The sequence below is a fragment of the Merops nubicus genome, unplaced genomic scaffold (assembly GCF_000691845.1).
Source record: "Merops nubicus isolate BGI_N331 unplaced genomic scaffold, ASM69184v1 scaffold2450, whole genome shotgun sequence".
Lineage (NCBI taxonomy): Eukaryota > Metazoa > Chordata > Aves > Coraciiformes > Meropidae > Merops > Merops nubicus.
The window spans coordinates 43,711-68,766 of record NW_008582015.1 but is presented as its reverse complement, the minus strand read 5'-3'; the positions used below and the strand labels follow the sequence as shown (position 1 = coordinate 68,766).

The window sequence follows — 25,056 nt, the reverse complement described above, 5'->3', positions numbered from 1 at the left end:
GTGGTCATGTACAAAAGAGCAAAGTTCACTTTTCAGTTCCCTATTCCTTCAGCTTTCTAGGTAGAGTTATCTTTCAATCAAAACACAAGTTATATCTTAACCTTATTTAGTCCTGTCCTTTGCACAGAAAGCAGTCTGAAGTGATGTAGTGCAGCTGATGTGGCATTGAAATCCTTGGTGGTGAATGCTGTGTTCCTAAACTCTTTAGACTTCAGTAGTGCCATATGACGACTCCCAGTTTCTGTTTTCTCCAGTTCATTGCTTAAGCACAGATTCCTACCCTCAGAGAAAAACCTGCTTCTAAGAACAGAAGTGGTTTAATACCTCTTGATATTTCTGTAGCTCACTCAAAATTTCACTAATTTCTTCAGCAGGGGCATCTCCATAGCATGTCTACATGAAAATAATCCTTGGAGCCATGCTGTGTGAGTAAACTATCTGTACACTTATCCTGTTCAGGCTTTTAGCCGAACATAATTCCCAGTTTTGCTTCCAGACATTTTCCAGAGGTCTCCCAAAAGTAAAATTGCAAAAGTAATCCACTTCTGAATTCTTCCCTCCATGAATAAACTTGATGAACAGCACACTGTTGTGCTTCAAAACAGGAAGACAGCACAAGAGCTTCTCTGTTAGGGAGATGAAGTCCTTCCTGCCTCTCCACTTACCCCAGCTGGTCTTCTATTTCTGAAAATGAAACCGCCTTTCTGCTTTGAATGAAGCTCTCTTGAACAGAGCTAGATGAACACACACACTCAAAAGTTCTCTGTAAAAATCAGAACTTTTCAATAATTGCAAATATTGACAAAAGTTGGCTTCAGAAAAAATAGAAAGAAAATAGTCTGATAATGTAAAAAGATCCTGTTTCAGCATCTTTTCATTTCCAAATTACTTTTTGAAAACTTTATAATAGAAAGCCAAATTCTAAACCAAACATTTTTTTCTTAAGATCAAAAGTTTTAATTGATCTGAAATCTTACTTTTATAAAAAATGTCAGAATCAGGCTCAAAATGTATTTTGTAGTTAGAGAATTCCCTTTGGAAAAGAAATGTCTTGGTTCTGAATTATATTTAAATCAGTCTCTGTCATTTTTTCATCCAACATTCATGGTGGAATCTTGAAGCATACTATGTTAACAATTTAATCTGTTCATTTTCGTCACCCAAACTGGAGATTACTGTTCAAAATGAAGGTTACAGAAAAAGTTATCAGTAAAATCAGCATATTCAAATAGGCCCAGATATATTCCTCTAACTGACAGAAGCTGTTTTAATTCATGACAAGCAAAGGGGCCAAGCAAGGACCAGAGTTGCATGCTGAAGAGTAGGACTTTACATGAAAAGATAGAAAAATGTGTCTCTATCTGATCTAGTGGAAGACCTCTTTTGCACTACAGCAATCCTCTGCAGGCTATTTACTTCAGCTTTGCCATGCACTTTGATATCATGCAGGGAGACCTATTTATACCAGAGGGAATAGCACAAAAATATTGAAAGTATTTTAAACGTAATTCAGAAAATATTCTCTTTTCATATACTTTTTTAAACTTACATCTCACTCCTCATGAGTTCTGGAAATCTGTGTTACTGGGACTCAGTTCTGACACTGAGGTATACTGTCCTAGATATAGAGTGATGATTAGATCAGAAACTCTAATTCCATTTTCCTCTTCAGACTCTGCATTCCTACATGCATAAATGTGCACACATACACACACAAGCACAAGCATATAAAGACACGAAACATTTTGTCTAGATTTGTCTTCTCTCAGGTTATCTTCATAATTATCCTTCTGCATTTTTCTACCCTATTCATCACAGGTGTGTTGTCAAGGTGCTTAAGCTTCTAGACTTGTGCATCTAGGCAAAGAAGAAAAGGAAGAAAAACATGATGCTGAAGCTATAGCACTCAAAGCTTGGCAGATCCAACACATTCAGCAAACTGCTGTTCCTTGCTCATTGTATGCAGACACAGGGAGAATCTTTTAGACAAAGCCAAGAAAACAATCTACAAGCTGTGTGAAAGAAGTACTGAAAATTTATCAAAACAAAACAAATAAGATAAAAAAAAAAGAATAAAGAAAGAATAAATTAAAAGAAAAATAAGACATACCTCTTAAAAATTATTAGATTTAGATCTCATCCTGAGATGAGATAGGTTTGCTGGTAGTACTGGGTTGAAGTTCACTTTGTTTTGCAGAAAAGTGATATTGTCACTCCTTAGACTGCTACTGTAGTCATTCTCATATTTTCTCTGTCTTCTTTCACACTAGTTTGCTCATGTGGTGTGCTTGGTCTTGGCTGATGCTCCTTTATGACACAGCAGGTTCTGGCAGAGAATAGAGTGAACTGCACATGGACAATGAATTTTCTGAGGATATACTTTTCTTAATCACTTTCATAATTGCACTGTGACTTTACAAGGAAGCAGGAGCTGTTATGACTGTTTTTTCACCACTCTACAAAATTAATCAAATAAAAGAAAACATCAATACTTTGCAATCTATAATGAAATCTCTTTCTATATAAGATCCATTTGAATTATCTGGTAGTGACCTACAAAGTTTCTGTAGGGTTGCAGATTCTGTACTTCCCTCAGCAACTGTAATTATACAGCACTTGAGCCTCAGGAGACAAAGATATTCATTCCAATGACAGAAAGAGAGAAATCTCTGAAAGGCTGCCTTGAGCTCTGTAACACTTTTCTTAAAAAAACAAATAAACCCCAATTTATTTTGAAAACACGTTTAACATTCTTGTTTTCATCAGAACTGTACACTAGGAAAAGAAAGTTAATGTGCATTCAGTTTTTATGACCGTATTCAAACTCCAGTGTCAATTCCAAGACAGTGCCTTGACCAGGAGACCACAGCAGTAACTTTTCCCAACTAAGGTATTTTTCCTTTTTTTCTGGGGGAAAGGTGGGATAGACATAAACATTCCCCTTGATTCTTAACTTGTAAAAGCTGCAGCAGCACCCAGTATAACCACAGGACAAGAGGAAATGGTATTAAGTTACGCTAGCAGAGGTTTAGGTTAGACATCAGGAAAAACTTCTATACTGGAAAGGGTGGTCAAGGACTGGAACAGTCTCTCCAGGGACGTGGTTGAATCACTATCCCTGGATATATTTAAGAACCATTTAGACAGGATGCTCTGGGATATGGTGTAGAAGTGGCTTGGTAGAGTTAGATAAGAGTTAGGTTGGACTCGATGATCTTCAAGTTCCTTCCCAACCATAGTAATTCTGTGATTCTGTGATATGATTTTATTGTTGACTTTCACGTTTTTTGTAGGCTAGCAATTGATACTGACTCTCCTTTCCCTGTTAGCATTGAGGAGGCATGGGATTTAAGTTGTTTGGTTTTTTTGAAAGCAGGTAGGACTCTCTACATTTCTCAGAAAGTGATCTTAATTTTTTTTTTTTTTTTTTTTCCCAGAAGAGCAGTTCTGCTGGACCTTGTTAGTGACAAATTTGTCCTTACATATTCAATTCTTCAGGTTTATCTTTATCAGCTTGGCACACAGATGCCCTTTAACTGTTTAACCAGGAAAAAAGTAATCTAGATTGCTGATGGCAAAAATACGCTTCAGAGGTTGTTGAATTGTGACAAAGCATTTTACGACTGTGTTCTACTGGTTTGTTGTAGAGAAAGAATTATTCTTTCCCTCTTGTCATGCTGTTCAGATAACCTGAAATAGTGGAAAATGTTACTATTATGTAGGTAAAACTACAGTATTATGTACTATGAGAAAACAGATGCTCCTAATAGGACCTAATAACAACATGTGATCTTATAAATCTATTTTGAATACTGTGGATTTCTACTTTCTCCAATCTGTTGTATGCACTGAAGAGTGGCAATATAGATGATTCATTTCAATTCCATTAGTCACAGATAAATAAGCATCTTCTAAATTAATAGTCAAGACATATATCTGACTGTGAGTTATCTGGGTGAACTTCAATCTAGAGACACTGAAGGTGAAGAAAAAAAGGAATGGGAAATTATATCAATTAAGAGGACAGTGCTCACTAGACCTTCTTCTTATTAGGAAAGTGAGACAAAAAATACCCAGCCAAAAATAGGGTAAAGAGACTCTCCTCAGTCAGCCTTCTGTCCTTGGCAAGGAGTTAAGTACCTTTACACTTCTAGCTATTGGATTGCCTCCATTTATCTAGACATTTATCAGCCCTAGATTGTGTTAGCAAAATGTATCCTGACATCTTGGAAACTGCTTAGAAATAAAAGCTTGTGAAGAATGGTTTTGTCATTTTATATATCTCAGAAGAAAGGTTTTACAGAAACTTTCATTTGCTTCTAATCCATAAACTACATCAAATGTATTGTCTCACACTGCTCTTAACCCCATATAGCCTATATACTCCTCATCCTGATGGCAGGGCACAGTTAAGACATTTTCATGTAAAGGAAGTGAATACTGGAAAAATGTAGTTATTGTTTAATGGCAATTATTTGCCAAATAGGTGAATAACTTTGATCAAGAGAGAAAAGAAACCCAGAATTTCGTATTGCAAGATCAAGCCACTCTTTTAAAAGCATTTTAAAATCAGGTAGGATGAGACAAATTTTTTTATTCAGTCAGATTTCAGATATTTTCAGATATAGCAGGTTGCAATCTAAAAATAATTATGAGGATATTTACTTTAGGTTAATTTACTGATTAAGCCCAAATTAAGAATCATAATGGAACTTTTCACACAGCACCTACCTACCTTTCAAGTGAACAGTTTCAGCTGAGATCGTATTATGATCAGAGGAAATCTTCAGGCCTGTTTGTTCACCAAAACCACCTAATTCTGTGTCGGTTTCAGAGCCATGCCTATTCCTATGCATTTGTTCACATTTAACAGAAACATGAATCTTAAGTGATAATTTTAGTTTTAGTCATGAGGAAGATGAGGCTTTATTTTACTGTTTACTTGGGTGGGATAACCTGGATTTGTCCACTGGATGACGTTTGATTTTTCTTTTTTTACTGAATTCAGTACAGAAACAACTGCATGTGGTTTCAGGAAGTAGCTAAAATCTGCTGATTCCTTTTTTGGTACCCATTTAGGTACATCTGTTATTCAAGTGACAGCCACAGATGCTGATGATGCCAACTATGGAAACAGTGCCAAAGTGGTGTACAGTATCCTCCAGGGACAGCCATATTTCTCAGTGGATCCAGAAACAGGTTAGCAGCTCATTCAGTCTTACTTATATTTTGCAATGACAGTGACAGGACACAGGGATCAAGACATTTTTCACTTGCATCTAAATATTGGAACAGGTGTATGACATCACGTCTCTTGATGCGCAGCTGATAGTTTTTTTTTCTAAATGTCAACTGGAATTACAACAAACCTGTCCCTTTTTTTTTTGGTGAAAATAATAATATAGCGGAAGAAGAAATTGTTTACTTGGTTTTACTAAGACTTCTGGAAGATGACTGTTAACCGTAAAGCTCAACAGTTCGGAAAGGGTGTAGAATATTGTAAAGGGTGCAAGGTAAATCATTAAAGTATTAAAGCTTATTTTACACCAATTTCTGTGAATTTTCTCTCTTTGTCTTTAAGAAAAGGAAAAGTAGCCAGATAATTTCAGATTATAGGGCTAAAAAACCAAACCAAACCAAACCAAACTAACCAATCAAACTAAACCAAACAAAAAACAGACAAAAAAAAGAAAAAAACCTGAAAAGTAAATTAATTATATCTAAAAGTTTGTGGTAGATTTTTGACCACGGACAACTTTTATCTCAGATTTTTGAAACTGCAATCTGATTCCAATAGCTATTAGAAGTGAAGTAAGAAATGCTAATGCTGTTAAGTTGTGAAGCATGAATGGAAGCCGTTTTCACTGCTAACACAGGATATCAGATGAGGCAGACACAAAGAGGAAAAACTTGTGTGAACTTTAGATGTCTACAATCCAAAATATAGCTTCAAAAAAGAAACAAACACCACCATCCTCCTTCACTCCAGAAATGTAATCCTAATGCACGTAAGACAGGAGGCATTACATTAGCTTCCTCCTGCATGTTATCAAAATTGTTCTGGTTTGAGAATCCAGAGTTTAAGTGCAATTGTGCCCAGAATCCCTGATGTTCGTAATCTATTAAACATGCTTGGACGTTCGCTAATTTCCTTTTGAAACAATTTCTTAAATACAGCAACAACATTATGTCAAAAAGAGAGTATGAGTCACATGTCTACAGTTTTAATAGGAAGCATAATGATTTTACCTAAGATTAAACAGTTTAGTTTTCCCCACCTTTTCTCATCTCTCCTTTTCATCTTTTCTCCAATCCCAAACTCAAAATATCTTTACAAGGCAAAAGCAGGGAAACAGGACCACTATCACATGGTCATTAATCCATAGTAACAGGTGATTAAGCAGGCAGTTGGTTTGGGGGAGACCTGGGCTCCAATCTTTGACTCTTAGATTATCTTTCATTTTTACCAAATTTGTTTTTTAATATTGCATAGATTAACAAGTCTAGGTACAGTGATCAGAGTCTGGTAATCCTGAATCAGACATAAATGCCATAAACACTAGACTACAGAGTTTTTTCCATTGTTTCACTTTCTTTCTAGGAGTAAGAGTTTTCCAGGGTTAGGCTGTTTTTGTTTTTTCTTTTCATAATAGAAAGCCAAGCTTGTAATGAGAACCATCTTCTCAGAAAGGAAAGGCAGAAGTTTGAATCCTCCACGCAAAAAAAAGGATGCTGTATTTGAATTCTCCCACTTCACAAGGGAAAGTTCACATCACTTAAACACTGTAAAAAAAAAAAAGCTCTGCTTGGTTTTCTAAAAGAAAATGTGTGTATGTCCACTTTAATGAAAAGATCTTTTGGCCTCTGGATCCCATGAGGACTGAGTTCATGTCTCTATTCAGGCTATGGGATTTTTGTTTTTCAAGGTCCTTACATTTTTTTGTGTCTTATACCAGAGTCTGAGACATTTAAATTACATTCATGAGGTTCTTGAGGTCAGACACCCAGAAAAAATTTACCAACACTAATTTTACAATCTCATTGAATTCCTTTATTAGCTATAGCCCTAGCTGACTTACAGGGGCCATCAGTGGGCATTAAAATATATGATCTATTACGGTCCAAAAGAATGAATCCAAGGCATGTTAGAGTTCAGCGTTATGCTATAATATCAAAACCTCACCAGAGCTAGAGATTACAGAATGTATTAACATAATAACTGGACACAATAGATGAGATAATTTCATTAATTCAACAAATATATTTATATTTTTATAACTGAAAGAATTAGATTCATTAAAGCACATCATAAACAATGAATAATGTCTCTGTTAAATTTATTTATCTTTTTTTCTTAAAATCACATTAAATCAGCCATAGACTGAAAGGCTTATTGCAGTATATCTTGTTTTGATTGCTATAGATTAACATGAATCCATTTAAAACCTCTGAGATTAAAGCGGGTGGTGCTTCTCCTTCACCTCTCTGTTTCTACTTTTTCTCTCCAAGGCATAATCAAGACTGCTTTGCCGGACATGAGCAGAGAAAACAGGGAACAGTATCAAGTGGTCATCCAGGCCAAAGATATGGGAGGACAGATGGGAGGACTATCAGGGACCACCACCGTGAACATCACACTGACTGATGTCAACAACAACCCACCTCGCTTCCCTCAGAGTATGGAGCATCTAATAGTTCTGTTGCCTTCCAAAGAACCTCTCTAAAATCAGCTATTTCACTGCCACTATCTGGAATCTTCTTTTTTTCTGCCTTTTTATTTTAATATAAATACTGGCCCAGTGCTGTGTTTGTGCATGTTGCAGCATTATTAAGGCAAATGAGAATTTTTGCTTCCATTTTTTAAATTGCAAAGTATTTATTGGAATGATAAACTTTCTTCCCATTCTTGCTGTGCGGACAGGAATGGGAACTGTAACAATAACCTAGGCTAAATGCAGGGAATCAAAAACCTTCAGAGGAATTTAGAGGAATACAAAGTTCAGGTGTTGGAGATACTTTTAGTTCCACATGTCTAGGCAAGCAAATAGGTCAGCAAATTTTCTAATGTAGCACCTTGCACAGACAGAGTTGATCAGGTGGTATGCTCTGCTGGAAGTCTAAGCATTTGGTTTAGATACTTGTAAACTCTGTTCAACTCTTAGAGTTGAATGATTTTGGCAATCTAGGCCAATTTGACACAATTACATTTTTAAAATGTATCTCTGTAGACTTAAAAATAAAACCAGAAAGTTGTACAATACAGAAAGCTTCAGAGTAGCATACTCCAGATGTTAGAACCATGAAACCGTTTGGGTTGGAAGAGACCTTCAAGATCATCAAGTCCAATAGACCAGCACTGCCACATCACTACTGCACCATGTCCCTAAATGCCACATCTACACATCTTCTAAATACCTCCGGGGATCATGAGTCCATCACTTCCCTGGACAGCCTGTTCCAGTGCTTAACAACCCTTTTGCTGAAAAAAAATTTGTAATATCCAATCTAACCTCCTCCAGCATAACTTGAGGCTGTTTCCTCTCATCCTATCACTTGTTAAATGGGAAAACAGACTGATCCTCACCTTGCTACAACATCCTTTCAGGTAGTCATAAAAAGCAATAAGGTCTCCCCTCAGCCTCCTTTTCTCAACTGAAAAAAACCCTAGTTCCCTCAGCTTTCATGCAAGGCCACTGCTTTAAATCCAATCCCAATATGTTATAATCAGCAACTCACAACTCTTTGATAGGCTGCAGACAGAAAAAATTTACAGCTTTTCTTCGGTACCTGCTGCAAAAATGTCCACATAACAAAATTTAAATTGCTTCTTGGCACTGCTAGGGACCTGACTGTCTCTTTACAGGTTCACCAAGCACTGAAGAAACAACGCTGATTTAGAAAACACTTCCCTGGACTTGAAGAAACTTGAAAAACACTTCAGTACCATGGCAATGAGTACACTCAGAGTGGTATAAACACGTCAACCTGGAACAGATTTTTAAAAATATTAGAAAACCCTGACTGTGGGGGAAAGGATTCCTGAAATTGTGTATAACTGTTTTTTTGGGTTTTTTGTTTTTTTTTTTTTTTATCTTTATTCATGATAACAGATTGTGTTTTAAAAGGAGAGAGGAGGGGAAGTTCTGCAGTTTTCATTTAAAAAAAATATAATCTGGAGTCAGACTCAAAGTTTACTTGCTGAGAATCACCTTCACATGACAAAATCAAAAAGCAGTTTTTAACCAGCCTTCCTGTTTGACTTCAGGAGAGCATACTGCTTTATATATGCTCTGTATAGCATCATATAGCCCATAATATTTTGCAAATAGGAATTTTTGAAACAAAATCAGAATGCAGTGTAGCACATTGCATTCTAAGCTTTATTGATGAATTAAATGAAATTAATTTAAATTGAAACCATAAATAAGGAAGAATGCATAGAACTGGAAAGATAACATAGGTTTTTCAGTTTCCTTAGATTTTGTTCTTTATGATGCACTTCTTCCAAGATTAGGTGACATCTGAAGTCTATGGAAGTTTGTCTGATTTTTTTCAACACGCTTTGGATTTTGTACTTAATTATAGAGAAATTTACACAATTTGGTGTCTCATATAATGTTCTTTGCAGTTTTGTGCTTTGAACATCACTAAAAGACATTGAATGGGCTATAGAAGACCTGTTGTGGGATCTATTGCTGTAATTTTCATTTTGCTGATGACACTTCCCTCCCATTTTCTTTCTTCTCAGTAGGGTGGTTTTTAACACTTCCTAGGAAATCAGAGACAATCTGGATGTTTTGATTCCTTCTTAGATAGTTATGAAGAAGGGGATACCTTCAAAGAACTACATAGTTCTAGAAGTCTGCTGCTCCCAAAACCAGATCTCTTCCATTTTCTCTTGTATGAGTCAACAACAGGTGAAAATGTGGCACAAAGCAGAGGGTGAATTGCAAATGCAATAGGAGTTAATGTCAAGGTATTGAAGAACTGATGATTGATTTCTTAGGGAGACAAAAGAAAGGAAAAAGGCAGAGTGCACTGTGAAATACAGGTTATTCATACCGCATTAAAAAAGATTAGATTTTCTATTTTGTTTTGTTTCCTGAAAGGAATCATAGACTGTTAAAAGTATAGGCCTAAACTGAATTTACATGACACCATAATTAAAATCTTACACATTTTGGATTCAGTTGTACTCTAAAACAAATATGCCACCTCACATGCTGAAAATGTGTAGCACTCATATAGCACCACAAAAATAAGGAATGCTTTCAGATGCAAAAGCACTCAAAGGAGTGATTTATCCTTGAAGAAGTCATAAGTAGCATCGTTAAATCTGTTCTTATAGTATTTCTGGCTCACTTGCCAGGCACTTGATTTTGAGCAAGCCTTCAAACTTATCATTCAGCTGCCAAGAATCCTAACTTTCATCCCATTTTCAGCCTGATTTAAGGGCCAGCCCAGCCCTAACTAACCCTTGACAGGGTTGAATATGCATTTTAGTCTGTCTGAATTGCAGCCAGTCTACTGCTGAATTTTCACTTACAACCTTCAATTTGTAACAGCAAATGCAACTTAACATCAAGGATTAGCTTCCATTATAATACGCATCTATACAACTATATTTGCAGTGAAACTCTTGTATGCAGTGTATACAATAAGGGAAGGAAATTCATTCAGCACTCAGACATTTGGTATATTTCTTGTACTTAAAAGGAACTTTCAGGACCTTTTAAGTATCTTAAAGCAAAGGACATGTAAACATAGGAAACAGGCTATTTGTAAGAAAGATACTTGACTGTACTTCACTACAAGTCAATATAATTTGCACAGATTCTTTTATACAGGTTCTTATTGGACCATTCAGATAAAGATTATGCATTTTATCAGGTGTTCATTTTGTCAGACTCTTAAATTATTTTTCCAATGCTGCTATCACACTCAGTAAATTAATATTAATTTACAAGATAAGGCATATCAAAAGAAACATCAGATTCCGGAATTTTACATGTAAAATGCTGAATAGATCAGGTTGTTTTTTTTTCACGTTTTATTGTTAACAAATAACTGCAAATATGGATTTAGATACATTTGTGTCTTCCTAGTGATGAAAGGTCTTCATTGCCTAGCTCCTACTGGTCAAGAAAACCATATGATTAATTTTTTTTTTCTGCAACAGTATGTCTTTATAATCAGATTTTTATTGCAAATGTTGTCAGAACATATATGTAAATTCACTTTTCATATGCATAGGCAAGATTAAAATATCTGTGTAATCAGAATTCTGTCTAGCAAACTCTGATTATAAAAAACATTAAATGAAACCAACCATTGAAAGTGCACAAAAAGTATATGCAGAGTAAATGAAAGAAAATCTGAATGTTTGTGTTTCAATTAACTATAACAATTAACATGCATATGGATCCCAATGCTCTTTACCATGACTGTTTAGCATGTATTACCAATAATGGATGAATGAATTACTTTCACACAGAACACCTACAAGTCTTGAATATATTTTTCAAAAGAATAATAAAACAGCCTATTCTGTTTTAGTGTCTTTTCAAAATCCACACCGGTTTCTACAACTCCTGTACCTTGAGAAAACAGAACAAAATCCTCTACTACACCTAAATACAACTGGAATGTTTCTAGAAAATTGAAAGAAAGAAAGAAAGAAACAAACAAACAAAAAAACCCATATGCTGCTAAATGATCAGGTTAGAACTGGTGCCTGATCGTTGAGCTTCTCTGTTCCTCATAGCTGATGAACAGAAAAGAAAAAAAAAGAAAAAAAGGAAAAAAAGGAATTAAAAGCATAGCACTAAATGGGTTTGAAGAATCACTTGAAATTTTTCTGACATTTTGTCAATCACCTCCAAACCCTGTTTTAACATTTAGTATGATGACTAACAGCACTTTTTTAAGGTGTTTCAAACTTCAAGTTACTTAAAAAATCCATGTGAAATTGAACATGTTTATTATTCAGGAGAACAAAGTTTCTCTAAACAATAAATGCTCGATTTTGCTCTTTCAGGCACCTACCAGTTCAGCTCTCCTGAGTCTGCACAACCTGGGACTCCTCTTGGCAGAATTAAAGCCAATGACCCTGACGTGGGTGAAAATGCAGAGATTGAGTATAGCATCTCCAATGGGGATGGATCAGACATGTTTGATATCGTCACTGACAAGGACACACAGGAAGGGATTATAACTGTCAAAAAGGTTTATTTTTTCTCCATCTCTTTTATATGTACTTAGCTCTCCAGGTGTTACAGTTATTTTTCTTTTTCCAGGAAAAGGGAGGGTAGATCTCACAAGGGGTCAGGCTGCCAAGAAGTTGCTGTATTAGTTTTGTTCTTCTCCTTCTTCAGCAGATACCTGTTACTTTCCAGTCTCGAGGGAAATTTACTGGCATGTCACTTCACATAAAGCAATCTTTCAGTGGCTGCTGTCTGTTCAATATATATACTTTCACACACAGTACTTTCAGATTAGGGCTGTGAAAACCTGGAGGGGCTCAGTTCACAGTGGGGTTTATCAGCTGAATGCTACAGTAGGGCTCACATGGGTTGGAGGCTCACCTGCAGTTTGATGAACTTGCACCTCCAGTGCTAAACTGTCCCTCTCCAAACTGCCTAACAGTCAGGTATCTCCAGTACCTAAAACTTGTCTTCATTTAAGTCCAGCCTTGGTGAAACTTAAGTTGTTCCATATTCCATCAATGAAAGTCCAAAGAGCAAAGGCGTGGGCAGAAATTTATTTCAAAATACCATCTCCGTCAGATTTATTGGTTGCTTTTTAGTGTTCAGACTGTTAAACTCTGAGCACTGTTTTTGGTTCTGTTCTTACTGAACCTATCAGTAACAACTAATAGATTTCTACATATATATATATAAAAATATAGACCTAGACACATATGTTTGGAAACAGGTATATTTCTATTTGTGCATGGATATATATGCAGCCACATATGGTTGTATATCTACATATACATATATGGATGTTCTTAATATAATGTCACACAGATCTGTAGTTTTACTTTTCATTCTGGAACATGGGGGCCAGGGACGGGTCTGAGTTGCTCCTGATGCAGAATAGGAAAGGGTAGATGGTGATAGGGGAGGGGAAAGGAGAATGGAAATAGGATAGGGAGCATTTATGAGCTGGGATAATTGTTCTTGTTCCTACCAGTGAGATGAAACAAATAAGACCTTTAGCAACTCCTACTTGTGGATTGAATCTGACTTCCTTGTTTCTTTCCCTCTTTCTATTTTTGTATAGATTGACCCCACTTGGTTTTCCAGGAATATGAGCAAGTAGTAGGCAGAGGCATCATAATTGTCTTGTTGCCCTATACTACTCCTTACTTTTTTTATACCAAACGTGAATATGCTCCATCTTCTCCAAGATGCATTAAATTGTAGAGTTTTTTGCTCCTAAAAATGTCTACACTTCTATTTCATCATTATAAAACTGATGCATGTTTCTTATAAAATGACACATTTTTCTTTAATATTATTATTATTTGCTCCTCAGCATCTGGATTTTGAAAACAAGATGTTGTACACCTTAAAAGTGGAAGCAACCAACACTCATCCTGATCCTCGTTTTCTTCAGTTGGGGCCATTCAAAGACACGGCTTTGGTTAAAATTTCTGTGGAAGACATAGATGAACCTCCAGTGTTTAGCAGACCTTGGTATTTAATAGAGGTAGATGAAGATGCCAGTGAAGGAAGTATTATTGGGCAGGTTATAGCCCAGGATCCAGATATAACAAAGAATGCAATAAAGTAAGCCATTGCATAATATAAAAATCCTGTAGACGTGTGTCAAATCTCATGCACAAAGCGTGATGAGAGAGTTATGTAATAGGAGGCCACTCAAAAAATAAAGCACACTGGGGCTACTGAAAAGTGTCAAGCAGAGAAATATCTATGGGAGCTTGTTAAAGCAAACACAGTTAACAGTGCAGGGTATGCTTCTGACAGAGAGCCTATAGGCATCAGGTAAACAGAGAGGTCAGCATTTACCTGGCATCATGTTCTAGTACTTTCACCAAAAGGTTCTCAATATTATGCTTTCCTATTGTGCCTCCAGCAGCAAAACTTATGTAAAATAATCAAAATGGTGTATTTCTACACTCCCTCCTGGGTGATAGCAGTCAGCCTTCTGTACCTTTGTAATCCCCTAGACATAACATTATGTAACATGTTCCACAGCCTAACTGTTTAATAATCATAGTATATTAAATAAGAAATTATTGTGAGAAAGTCATAACAATTAGAGGTAAGAGCTCAGTGCTGTGAAATTGCTGTATATTGTTAGCCATCTGCTATTATTATCTGCAGTGACAAACACAGCACTCAGATTTGTGTATTTAACATGCAACTGATAAGGAAACCTGATTTCTGCATTTCTGAACAAACTTGTTATGTCCTCCAGCAGTACAGTTTGAGATAAGAGGTGTTAGAGGAGAAAAAAAATAAAATGTTTTTAAGTAATCTATGTATAAAATCTCAATTTAACCTAATAGTGACTGGTAACTATTAAAAACACCTGTAAAACAAGTTTTTCCTTGCGGGAAGAGAACAAAGCAAAAGCAAGTGTCATGCAATAAGATTTTACTAACTTTCATCTTAAATATCAACTGATCCAAAGGTTTTTTTTAGTGGTTTTGATGGTCCTTGTGACATCCCAAAAATATCTTATTATAAATAGGTACTTAATTATATCTGGAATGTGTGTCCTTAGATGACTGAATTCTCCAAGAATCAATTAATTTGCAAAAATATTATCTAATAATGTTCACTTCTAGTTGTTACTCCAACATTCACTTTATAAACTAAAAGGTAATTTCAAATGTCAATCTATTAAACTGCTGACATAGTTTGCTTTTCATCCTGCTCACTACTCTTAAGAAGTTATTTCTTAGTGTTTGTAACATGCTGCACTCCTCAGGCAGCTACAGGAAACCTTAGGTTAACTGTAAAGAACATTCTTGATTAACCACAGTTTAATTTAGAAAACTTTTAGAGGTGTATGTGTACTAAACTAGAGACTGTAACAGGACATAGCGATGCTCAGTTGTACTGTATCTTGACAGATATTCTGTGGACCGACATACTGACCTTGACAGAATATTCAACATCTATTCAGGAAATGGATCTTTATTCCTCTCAAAGCCACTTGACCGGGAAGAAACTCCCTGGCACAACATCACCGTCATAGCAACTGAAATCAGTAAGTTGAAGATCATTTATCTCAGGAGAACATCAGAACTGAGAAAACCTAAAATTCAACAGTGTTTATGAGTTATCTTGTTTCAGTATTTTTGCCATTATTCAGATATTATCAATAGATAGAGTATCTTTAAATGCACATCTAAAAGTTCTATTTACGACTTTAGGATTATCTTTGCTCATTTATGAAATGATAATTTGGAATTGTCAGGCTCAACAAAACCAGGTACAGTATATATTAGACAAGTTAACCAGTTCCCTGAGAATTCCCAGCAGTGTGGTGCACGTGTGATGCACTGGGTTTATCCTTAGCTAAGGCTTTGGGAAAATCCTTGGAAAAAAACATGGACATGACAGACATACAACATATTGTCAGAATGACCACTGTAAACAGGAGGAGACATTATACTTTACCTCAACTGCTTTAACTTATCTCAGGAAATGGTTTCACCTGAAGCCAAGGGTAGACAAAATTCTTTCCCTTCCAGGTCTGAAGTAAACCCTAGCCCTGTCTTTCACCTGTATTTTTTAGTATTCTGTTGGACTTTTTTTGATCTGAATGTCTCTTGTCTGCCTTTTCTTACTAGCCATTTGATGAGTCATCAGATGGGAAATGGAGACACTGATTTTACGTAACAACTTTTCTCCATTCCTTCATTCTCCTCACAGATTCTCCAGGAGTCTATGTGCTTAACAATATGGGTGTTGGGTAATATAGAGAGATTAATTATATTCCCATTTTCAGAAAGATGGATGTTTTCCTCGTGAATGTTTTTTTTATTTATTTATTTGGTTTTTTGTTTGGTTGGTTTTTTTGTTTGTTTTTTTTTTGTTTGTTTGTTTGTTTGTTTTTGTTTTTTCAATGTTTGGTCAAATAGGGTCTCCATTTTCTATGTGTACTGCAAGATTCATGTCCAGCAAGAACCTGATCTTGGAAGTCAAGGCTGTGAAGACCAATTGATGACATTATCTACATATCTTTTTTTTTTTTTTTTCTGTTCTGATATTTATATTTTGGGGAGAAAAGACAACTTCAGGTTTCATTTCTTTGTTTATTGTTGCTGTTGACCAACACTGCTTAACTGCTTTACTGATTTGAACAAGTAAATGCTCTTGACAGCTTGACCTCAGGAAACAGCTTTTGCAATGAATCATTTACTGCACTGATGTATGGAATACAAGTCAATAGTTATTCAGTGACCTGTTTTTAATGCAAATGAATTTAAGTGCACTTTATATTATTTCAAAATGTATTTGTTTCAAAAGTAAATAGGGCTTTTAAGCATACGGAAAGTATGTCAGTAGAAAATGAAATTGAGTATAATCAAGAAAAAAGAACATTTCTAATGTCTATTGAAAAAATACATTTAATAATTTCAGGTCTTTTAATAGACATAGACTGTAAATCTTTGTATTTTAATAGAAATAATTTTCTTCTTTCAGATAATCCTAAACAAAGTAGCCAGACAGCTGTCTTTATACGGATTTTAGACATAAATGATCATGCACCGGAATTTGCCCGATACTATGAAACATTTGTTTGTGAAAATGCGAAAGCTGGACAGGTAAACAAATGCTTATGGTACTGATGAACTTGTAGTGAAACTATCTTGGAATACCATCATGAGGACTTCAATCTATACTAATTAAAAAACTGCAAATCAAATCAGCCTTTTTATGCGCTACCTTCTACAGAAACTACCAGCTGATTCAAAAAAAGGAGGAAAAAAAAGATTTTACTCAAATATAATAACAGAGCATATAATACAAAACTGTATTTTAAGGTGTTTTTTCATCCCTAATATCAAAAATAGTTTGCAGAATCAGTTTTGCAAAATGCTACAAAACCCTTTATACTGTTCAATAATTCCATTTCTTTCTGGATATTTTTCAAAGCATTAGTGAATTTAGCCACACCTTTGAGTACACAAAGCAGTAAAATCTTTCATTATGCTTCAGTACAGGAGACATGAAAAATAAACTTTTACAACGATAAAAAATAATGCAACTGGTTCCATTGTAACTGAAACTTTAATTAGGAATTGAGTTAAATTGGGTCAAATGTCATGCATACACTTTCTGAACTATCTCAGTAATTCAGTAATAATCTAAAGAGACAATAATGAAATTTGCTGAGAAAATAAAGTGATAACTGGAAACTGAGAAAGGAAACATACCAGTGAAACTCAGAGGCAATATACTACAAAAATCTTTTATTATTAATGCTGATACAATGACCTTATGCTAATGTCAGTCATCCTTTCAGTTTTAAATCCTGTGAAGAAAGATGTATGTTTTGCAGAGTTTTAATTCTGGAAGTATTTACCAAAGGACTGGATTTAGTAGCAGATTTGGTACCTTGAGATTGTCTTTCAAGCATGAGCCTAAGTCCGTGCATAAGCCTCTTCTCTAGGTTGATGCATTTTTGAGTGGAAGAAAAAGCTTGAGATCACTATTTTCACTAGCACAAATCTAAGTGAGTTCCTACTCTAGCAAAGAAAGACCAGGATAGAGCCTTACACACAGTTTAGGTCTGCTCTTGTTTCTTAGTAGTTTTATGCTGATATCATCCAACTAAAGCTGACTGAATTCACAGAAAGTATGTGGAAAGGATCAGAATGTCAGATATTTTGTTTGTCCTTGGAGCACAGTGACCATACAGCACTCGAAGTCTTTACAGGTTTGGGGTATATGGATACACACCAGGAAGCATGCTCATGTTCTACCTTGGTTGCTGTCCAATGTTGTGTTTAACATAGTTACAGGGGCTGCTCTGAAAGTGGCACAGATGATAGCTAAGATGAGTCTAGAATCAGGTCCTGCAGAACTCTAGAAGCAGGAATAGACCAGAAACATGCAATTCAAATGATGAATGGCTTAAGAGACCAAAAGAACCCCAACACACAAAACCACATAAATACAAGAATATGCATACCAAAGGCAGTGATTAATTAAACTAAATCACTGGAAGGAATTATTATATCAGAAAAAAATGAACAAGGAACACTTTTCAAAGCAACTGAGGTTTATGATCTGAACATTGTGTTTTAACCTGTGACATAAGTTGTCATATAAGAGTACAGTTCAAGCCTTATGGAAAGAACAAAAATTCTCTAAGCTTTTGTTTATTCTACCCTCATAGTTTTGTTTTATGATTTATAAGCTGTTTTTCCAGGTGGAATACATTCAGATAATTCTAGCCATTAATTTCAAACAGCTGGCATATGACCTAAATTCTGCCCTTGCAACAGAATCTCTTTGCATAAAATGAAATTGAGACAATTTATGAGACAACTGATAAGAAAATGAGTCATGTATGTTAATTGCATAACACAAATAAATATTGCAAAGCTTAAGAGTGAAGATTTCATTGAAAGCAATCATATGCAATTAATGAGCAAACAGGTTTTGTCACACATTTGAACCAAGTTCAATCAAGGCATACTGCTTGTTGGTTTTCTTAACACTATTTCCATCTAATATTTGATGAAATATCCATTAACAGGTAAAATTTTATTTACCTTTCTGCTAAATGCTGTGCTTTTCTAACAAAAGAGATGACAGATGTCCATTAGTTAGGCATATTGTTATTCAGACTTCCCTTACATATAGCATACCAATATAATATCGGGAATTATCTTCCCTAATTAGAAAAATTCACAAAAATACTAGAAAGACAGTGTGTATCAAATGTAGCTGCAAAACAATGAGAGATCCAGACTGTTTTTCTACTCGTTTAACAGTTGGGTTCCTCCCATGTTAGCAATATGAATTCATATCTGGACTTTTCCATATAGTTAACATATTATTTCAGAAAACAAGTTGTCTTCAGTACATGGGACTAATTTTATTTTTGTACCTAAAAATAGCAATAAATATATAGAGATACAAACCTGCATATTCTGCATGTTAAATTCCAGACAGCATGTATTGCTCATATTTAGCAGTCCTCCTATAATACAATAAGGACATGGAATCATGTTGTGTTCATCTCGTACTAGTCCACCTTATTTTAGAGACCATCCAAAGCAGCTCTCTTATTAGAATTATTATTGGGTTTTGACACATCACAGCAGTGTTTCTAAACCTGGTGCCCACAGCAGGAAAGCCTGACTGAAGAGGCAAATACATATAGTAATTATTATTATTTTTTTAATTTGGTCCAGTTATTAATCACAGTGCTCTCTAAATCTCAGGTGCATCAGGAAGCAGTCAGAATGATCAAATATCGATCTCTGCCTCTGTGTGACATTACTCATTCTTAACATCAGTAGATAGTAGAGGCTGCGTTTGTTGTGTTTTTCAGATAGCCTTGGGAGGTTCAGAGGAAAGAAAATCCTACAGTCTCTCCTCCTCCTCTGCCACTCTTTTCTCTCCAAACAATAATAGTATGACTGGGGAGAAACATTATCACTAGAGGTGCATAAATAACCGTGTTCATCAGGCTGGAACAGATTTGTCACCATGCAAGTCCTGTTCCACTGACTAATACACAGGCTAAAGAAAAGTATGACGCAGTCTTTCTCTCAATACAATTTAGAAATCTCTAATCCTTTGATAGTGTGCTTGAGCCCCAGGGACTGTTGTGGGGAAGGCTCTGGTACAACTTCTCTCATGCCCTTGTCACGGGAATTAATTGGGTCTTTCTAGCTGGATTAGAGGATGAGTCCTCTCCATGGAAACCAGAAAGATTTACTTGAAAAGGAGACTGATTTAACTGAACAATTTGCTAGTAACATTTCAGTTAATTTCAACATCCATCAATAATAATATTTAAGAAAATAACCTAGGTCACTTTCTTTCTTTTCTTTTTTTTTTTTTTTTTGACCGGTGCTATATTATTCCCTGCCATTCAGAGGCCTCTGAGGCATCAGAACAGAGAGAGTTTGTTTCCTTCTTCAGAAAGCTGGCAGATTTTTGTTTTCGGTAGTCTCTGTTGCTCCCTCCCTTTTTTCAGCTAGAGCAGACGGAGATTGCATTTTTCATGTGGCCATTGCTAATTATCAGTCACGAGTTGTTTATACATTGTAGCTGCCTTCTCTAGGTAGACAGCTATTGGCTTGATTTAGTGAGAGACCCATGCTAACAGTCTGTCTCTTCTGAAGTAAGAATTGGAGTTCAAGGGAAAATTTTCCAACAACTGATAAGCATTCAGTCCTGCTTTAAAAAACTGCCAACACATTTGTGGAACCAAGCCAAGACTTGAAAACCAATCTGTTTCGCATTATCAAACATGAAGTTTTGTTAAGTTGCAGGAATTTTAGAACCTTTCTTAAGACATAAAGCATCAAGATCAAAGGTTTATTCAAGCTCACACACGTGATGGAAGCTGCTTTCTGCAACTAGCACTGTCAAGTTGCATGGGCTAGAACTGTGCCTGCACATCTGTGATCACTGAAGCCACAAAATGACAAGATGGGCTTGCAATGACAGCTGAATTGGTTTTGAACCACTTCTTCATGGGGCCACTTGAACTGCATTAGTACTTCACTCCTAGAGAAATGCATCTACTTCAAAATCTTCTACAAGATCTTCAGGGCACCCATTTACACTGTGTTGTGCTATTAATATATTCAAAATTAGTGATTGGCCCTACCAGACTATACAGGCAAGAAAAAGGACAAGAAAAAGAAAGGACAGGAGAAACACAAAGTTGCTCCTCCACCATTTCACCATCATGCTTGCATACTACTATGGTCTGATGGTTATCAAAAGCATAGTTTCTCTCACAACATAGTTTATTGCAGACAAAGTTTAGATATCTTTACAGATTCTTTTATAAATATTTGCAGCACAAAACAAATTTAATACATTTAAAGAATGACAAAGCCAGTACTCCACCAGAATTTGTTCTCTTCTCTCCCATACCACTTGTGAAAAACGTCAGACAAAACCAAAAAAGCAAAATGTCCCAAACATTTCTTTCTTAAGTGCCTAGTAAATAAATGAAATTTGAGAAATTTCTCTCTTATACAATTTCCAGATTTAACTATGAACATAATTATAACAAGAACAAAAGCCCAAATGATTCAAGTGGATTAAATATCTACTCCCCTACATATCTGTAATTGCACGCAAGAAAGAACAGAATTCAGCATCTGTTACTGTATCTCTAGCTTAAGAATGTCTGTCTCCAGTGGTCTTACTTCTCTCAGACTGGAAGTACAATTTTCATGCTATATGAAAATTACATTCTTTTAAAACTTCAGAAAGGCACTATCTACAACGGCAGACCATCTTTAAATTCCTTTCAAAGTGACATTATTTTTCACTGTCTTATTTATAGTGAATTTAAAAAGAAGGAATTTTGAAAAAATAAGTTGTAAAAACACAATAGTGACCACTGATATGCTGCTGTTTTGAAAAGAAGCAGCAGCAGATTACTTAGCAGACATTCTATTTGTCTGTAAATATTTTTTTATTGGTATTATTAACCTGAAAATATATTGCATCTATCTACCCATAGACCTCACCTTGTTCAGCTTTCTTTAATGAACCTTTCAAGAATCTGTCTGAAGCATGTTGCTGTATTTTTAAAGCGTGTACCGTGGAGCCAACATGCAGCTGTGGTTTATTTGCATGACATGCTGAGCCAGCACAGACTGGAAAGCCCATCTAAAAAGTCACTAGTTGGTGCTGATCTCTGTACTATTAAACTTGCACTACTAGCTTGATGTCTGCTCTGATGGTTCCTGTGTTCCTTTTAGAGGCAGTCCCAAGGTTGAGCTCACGACCCAAGTCTCTTACTTCTGCAGTTGTCTGTGTCCATAAGTGTAGCCTCAAGAACAGTAAGGGCATGGTCTGAAGTGTACAGGGACCCTTGTTACTGCAGAATTGTCCTCACCTAGCTCTTACTCACTTTCTGTCTTCAGAACAGCTTGTAGAAAGCTGGAAAGCAGGCTACTTCTGGGAATGTACCAGATATACATAAGGAATCTGTTAATAGCCAGTCTGTTCATCTGCAATCACTTTTTCAGAGATGAGCATGAATAGTTATAAAATAACCTGAACATAAATTACAATCACAGTTTTGACTGTGTTATAAATCATGGCCTTAAAAACACAGCGTCTAGGAGAAAAGAAAAACCCACAAAACAATATTATAACTGAAACATTTCCACATTTGAAAAAAAAATTATGTCAATGAGAAATAGGTCCAAACCCTTTAACAAAACCTCTATCTTCATCATGAAATATTTTTTTTCTAGTGGGAATAATTCCTCATTAACAACTCATCCTGCATTGTCAAGTTGCTACAATTTTGTCCTGAATGTAAAAGAGAAAACTTTATGTCAATGCCTAAGATTAAATTTTCCATACCCTCAAAGACAAGTGACTCTTGAAAACTTGAATTTACCTAATAAGATCCACTCAGGAGTACAAGACTGCTTATTTAAACACACAAAAGTGCAAATGTACATGCACATGCAAGCCTTAAAATAATGACAATAATGCAGTATTTTTCAAATATTTCCATGGGAAATTATGGAAGAAATAAAAAAAAAAAAAAAAAAAAAAGAAATGCTTTTTATTTTCTCTATGCTTGATATTCTTGAAATATATTTGAGTAAAATTAATTTTCTTGAAATAACTCTCCCCTCATAAATTTTACAATGTCAGAGATCTTTCTCTAAACTTCTGGTGAAGACTGACCATAACTCAATGTCCAAATCTGCTTAAAAATGGAAGGATACATTTCCTACACAAAATTACAAAATGTACACAAAACAGTACTAAATTTTCTCATGCAGTTGTGATATTTAAAAATAGACAATTCTCTTTCATTTCTGGAGTAACTATCATTAACATCCTCTGTTATTTACTGCTGTATAACTGGAAAAAAAAACAAAAAAACAAAAAAACAACACCTTAATTAGAGAATGTTTCTAATTTCCTTTCGCCTATTCTTCATTTAGAATAATACACCTGCAATAATCTTTTCTCATTGTTCTTTTATTCTCTCATCTTTCCTGATGGAAAAACATCTGCTTCTCAGTTTATGAAGCCAATAGTTAGAGTAGGTAATAAGGTGTTTTGTTCCTCTATGCTCGGCACAATTGTTCTCCATGTGCTCTGCACATGAAGGGAATCAAATCCAGATCCTATAAATATCCCACTGATAACATCTCAAAAACACCCAAGATACTCAACTGCAATTTCTGGCAGGTATTATATCAGAATATTTTCTCCTTGAGTTTTTCAGCAAGTAATCGTCCAAATATTATCACTTATTCCAATTTTCTTTCTTCTTTCTGGTACTTTTACACTTTTTCTGTCTTTTCAGGACAAAAAAGTAAAAATGTGAGTGGAAAATTTTCTAGTCTTTCAATTTGGTATTTTTTTCCTATCAGGTATTTTATTTTTGGTAACAATATTGCATTTTTACATTAAGCAGTGAAAAACTAAAATTAAGCACCATCATGGTGTTTTCTGTATTGCCACTCTCAGAGGCAGATTACAACAATAGAAAAGCAATGGGATATTGGAAAAATACTGGCATAAGCAGAGATTCAACAATATACTGAACAGCTTACTTTACCATAAAGACGAGTTTGTCTAATATTGAAAAAGAGCTAAAACTTAAAATAAAAATAAATTAATCTAAAGAGCAATGATCATCAAATGTTTTAAAAGTAAAGAGACTTTATATATGTAGTTATTATTCTAACACTTAGAAATGCACAGTCTTGCCTTCAGCATAATCCCATCCCCTTGTACAAACTTGTACAAGGCTGATGTTCACAAAGTACCTTTCAGGTTCCTCAGTATAAAAAGAAAATTATTTTTAAAAAAAAAGAATAATCTTGGGCTTGTTTGAGAAGGAATTTCTAGGAAGTGAATGCACCAAACTGAGACCTCTCTACTTTTAGTTTTCTATAACCTAATATTATTAGCTGCAATAAAAATATCTCAAAACTTATTAGGAAAAATGGGGCCAAATACTCATTGTGCACCACTAGCAGTAGCAGGGTTCTGAATGACACAGCAAAAAATACACTTCAGTGTTTTTGGTAGCCCTGTAATTATGTTTGTCTACTACAGTGTTTCGTCCTGCAAGATGCTAAATTCCCTTCAATATTTATCTGTATCCTCAAGTCCCACTCAAGTTAATGTTCTCAGAAGTATATAAGGCATTTCTTTTCTTCTGCAAAGCTTAAAAATTGTATCAGTGTTACTTGTCAATTACTATATTTCTTGGAAAAAGTCAGGCTGTACTTTTGCTGGATATATCAAAAAAAATAAGCTGTGAAATAAGTCTTTGATAACAAGTGGCTTTGATGTCTGTGGGATTTCAAGACACTCTACAAGCTGGAAATGCTTGAAAACCTCAAGACAGGCATTGACTCCTTCCTGGCTTTGCAAGAAACATATCTGACTGCTGAACTCGTTCTGCCTTTAAATGTATATACTGTGAGAACTTACCTGTATTGAGTTGCAGCATTGTCATGCCACCAAACTTTGTCATCTTGTGATTGAATGCAAATATGTCCTTGCAAGGCCAGCTAGATTATGTATCAGCCTCTATTGCAGTACCCAACAGGGACTGCAAAGGACATAGCAGTCATTCCTGTGGCTCACCAGAGTTACTACGACTCACGGAACTTGGCATGATGTTAACTGTTGCAAGCCATTTCACAAACTACAGCTAAACCCAGGTAATTTCTCCTTCCTCAGTACTGCAGCTGTTTTCCTTAGCCTGTATCTATTGGTCTAGCTGCAGATAGGTAGAAAGAGTCAAAATTCTGATGTGTACGTGTCTGTATATATATGAGTACACATATTTGCACATGATTCAGTGCAACAGGAAAGCCTG

The 25,056-nt window shown here is 35.4% G+C and overlaps 1 protein-coding gene across 1 annotated transcript in view; it reads left to right on the top strand.

Annotated features, from left to right (window-relative positions):
* CDH9 (cadherin 9, type 2 (T1-cadherin)) overlaps positions 1–25,056 on the top strand; it is a gene marked incomplete at its 5' end in the record, with an annotated part of 45,390 nt that overhangs the window by 16,200 nt on the left and 4,134 nt on the right. The window contains 6 exons of the mRNA XM_008936265.1: positions 5,080–5,199; positions 7,510–7,677; positions 12,038–12,225; positions 13,540–13,793; positions 15,107–15,243; positions 16,686–16,807. Of these exons, the coding sequence (XP_008934513.1) occupies positions 5,080–5,199; positions 7,510–7,677; positions 12,038–12,225; positions 13,540–13,793; positions 15,107–15,243; positions 16,686–16,807 (989 nt within the window). The remainder of the gene's footprint in view (positions 1–5,079; positions 5,200–7,509; positions 7,678–12,037; positions 12,226–13,539; positions 13,794–15,106; positions 15,244–16,685; positions 16,808–25,056) is intronic.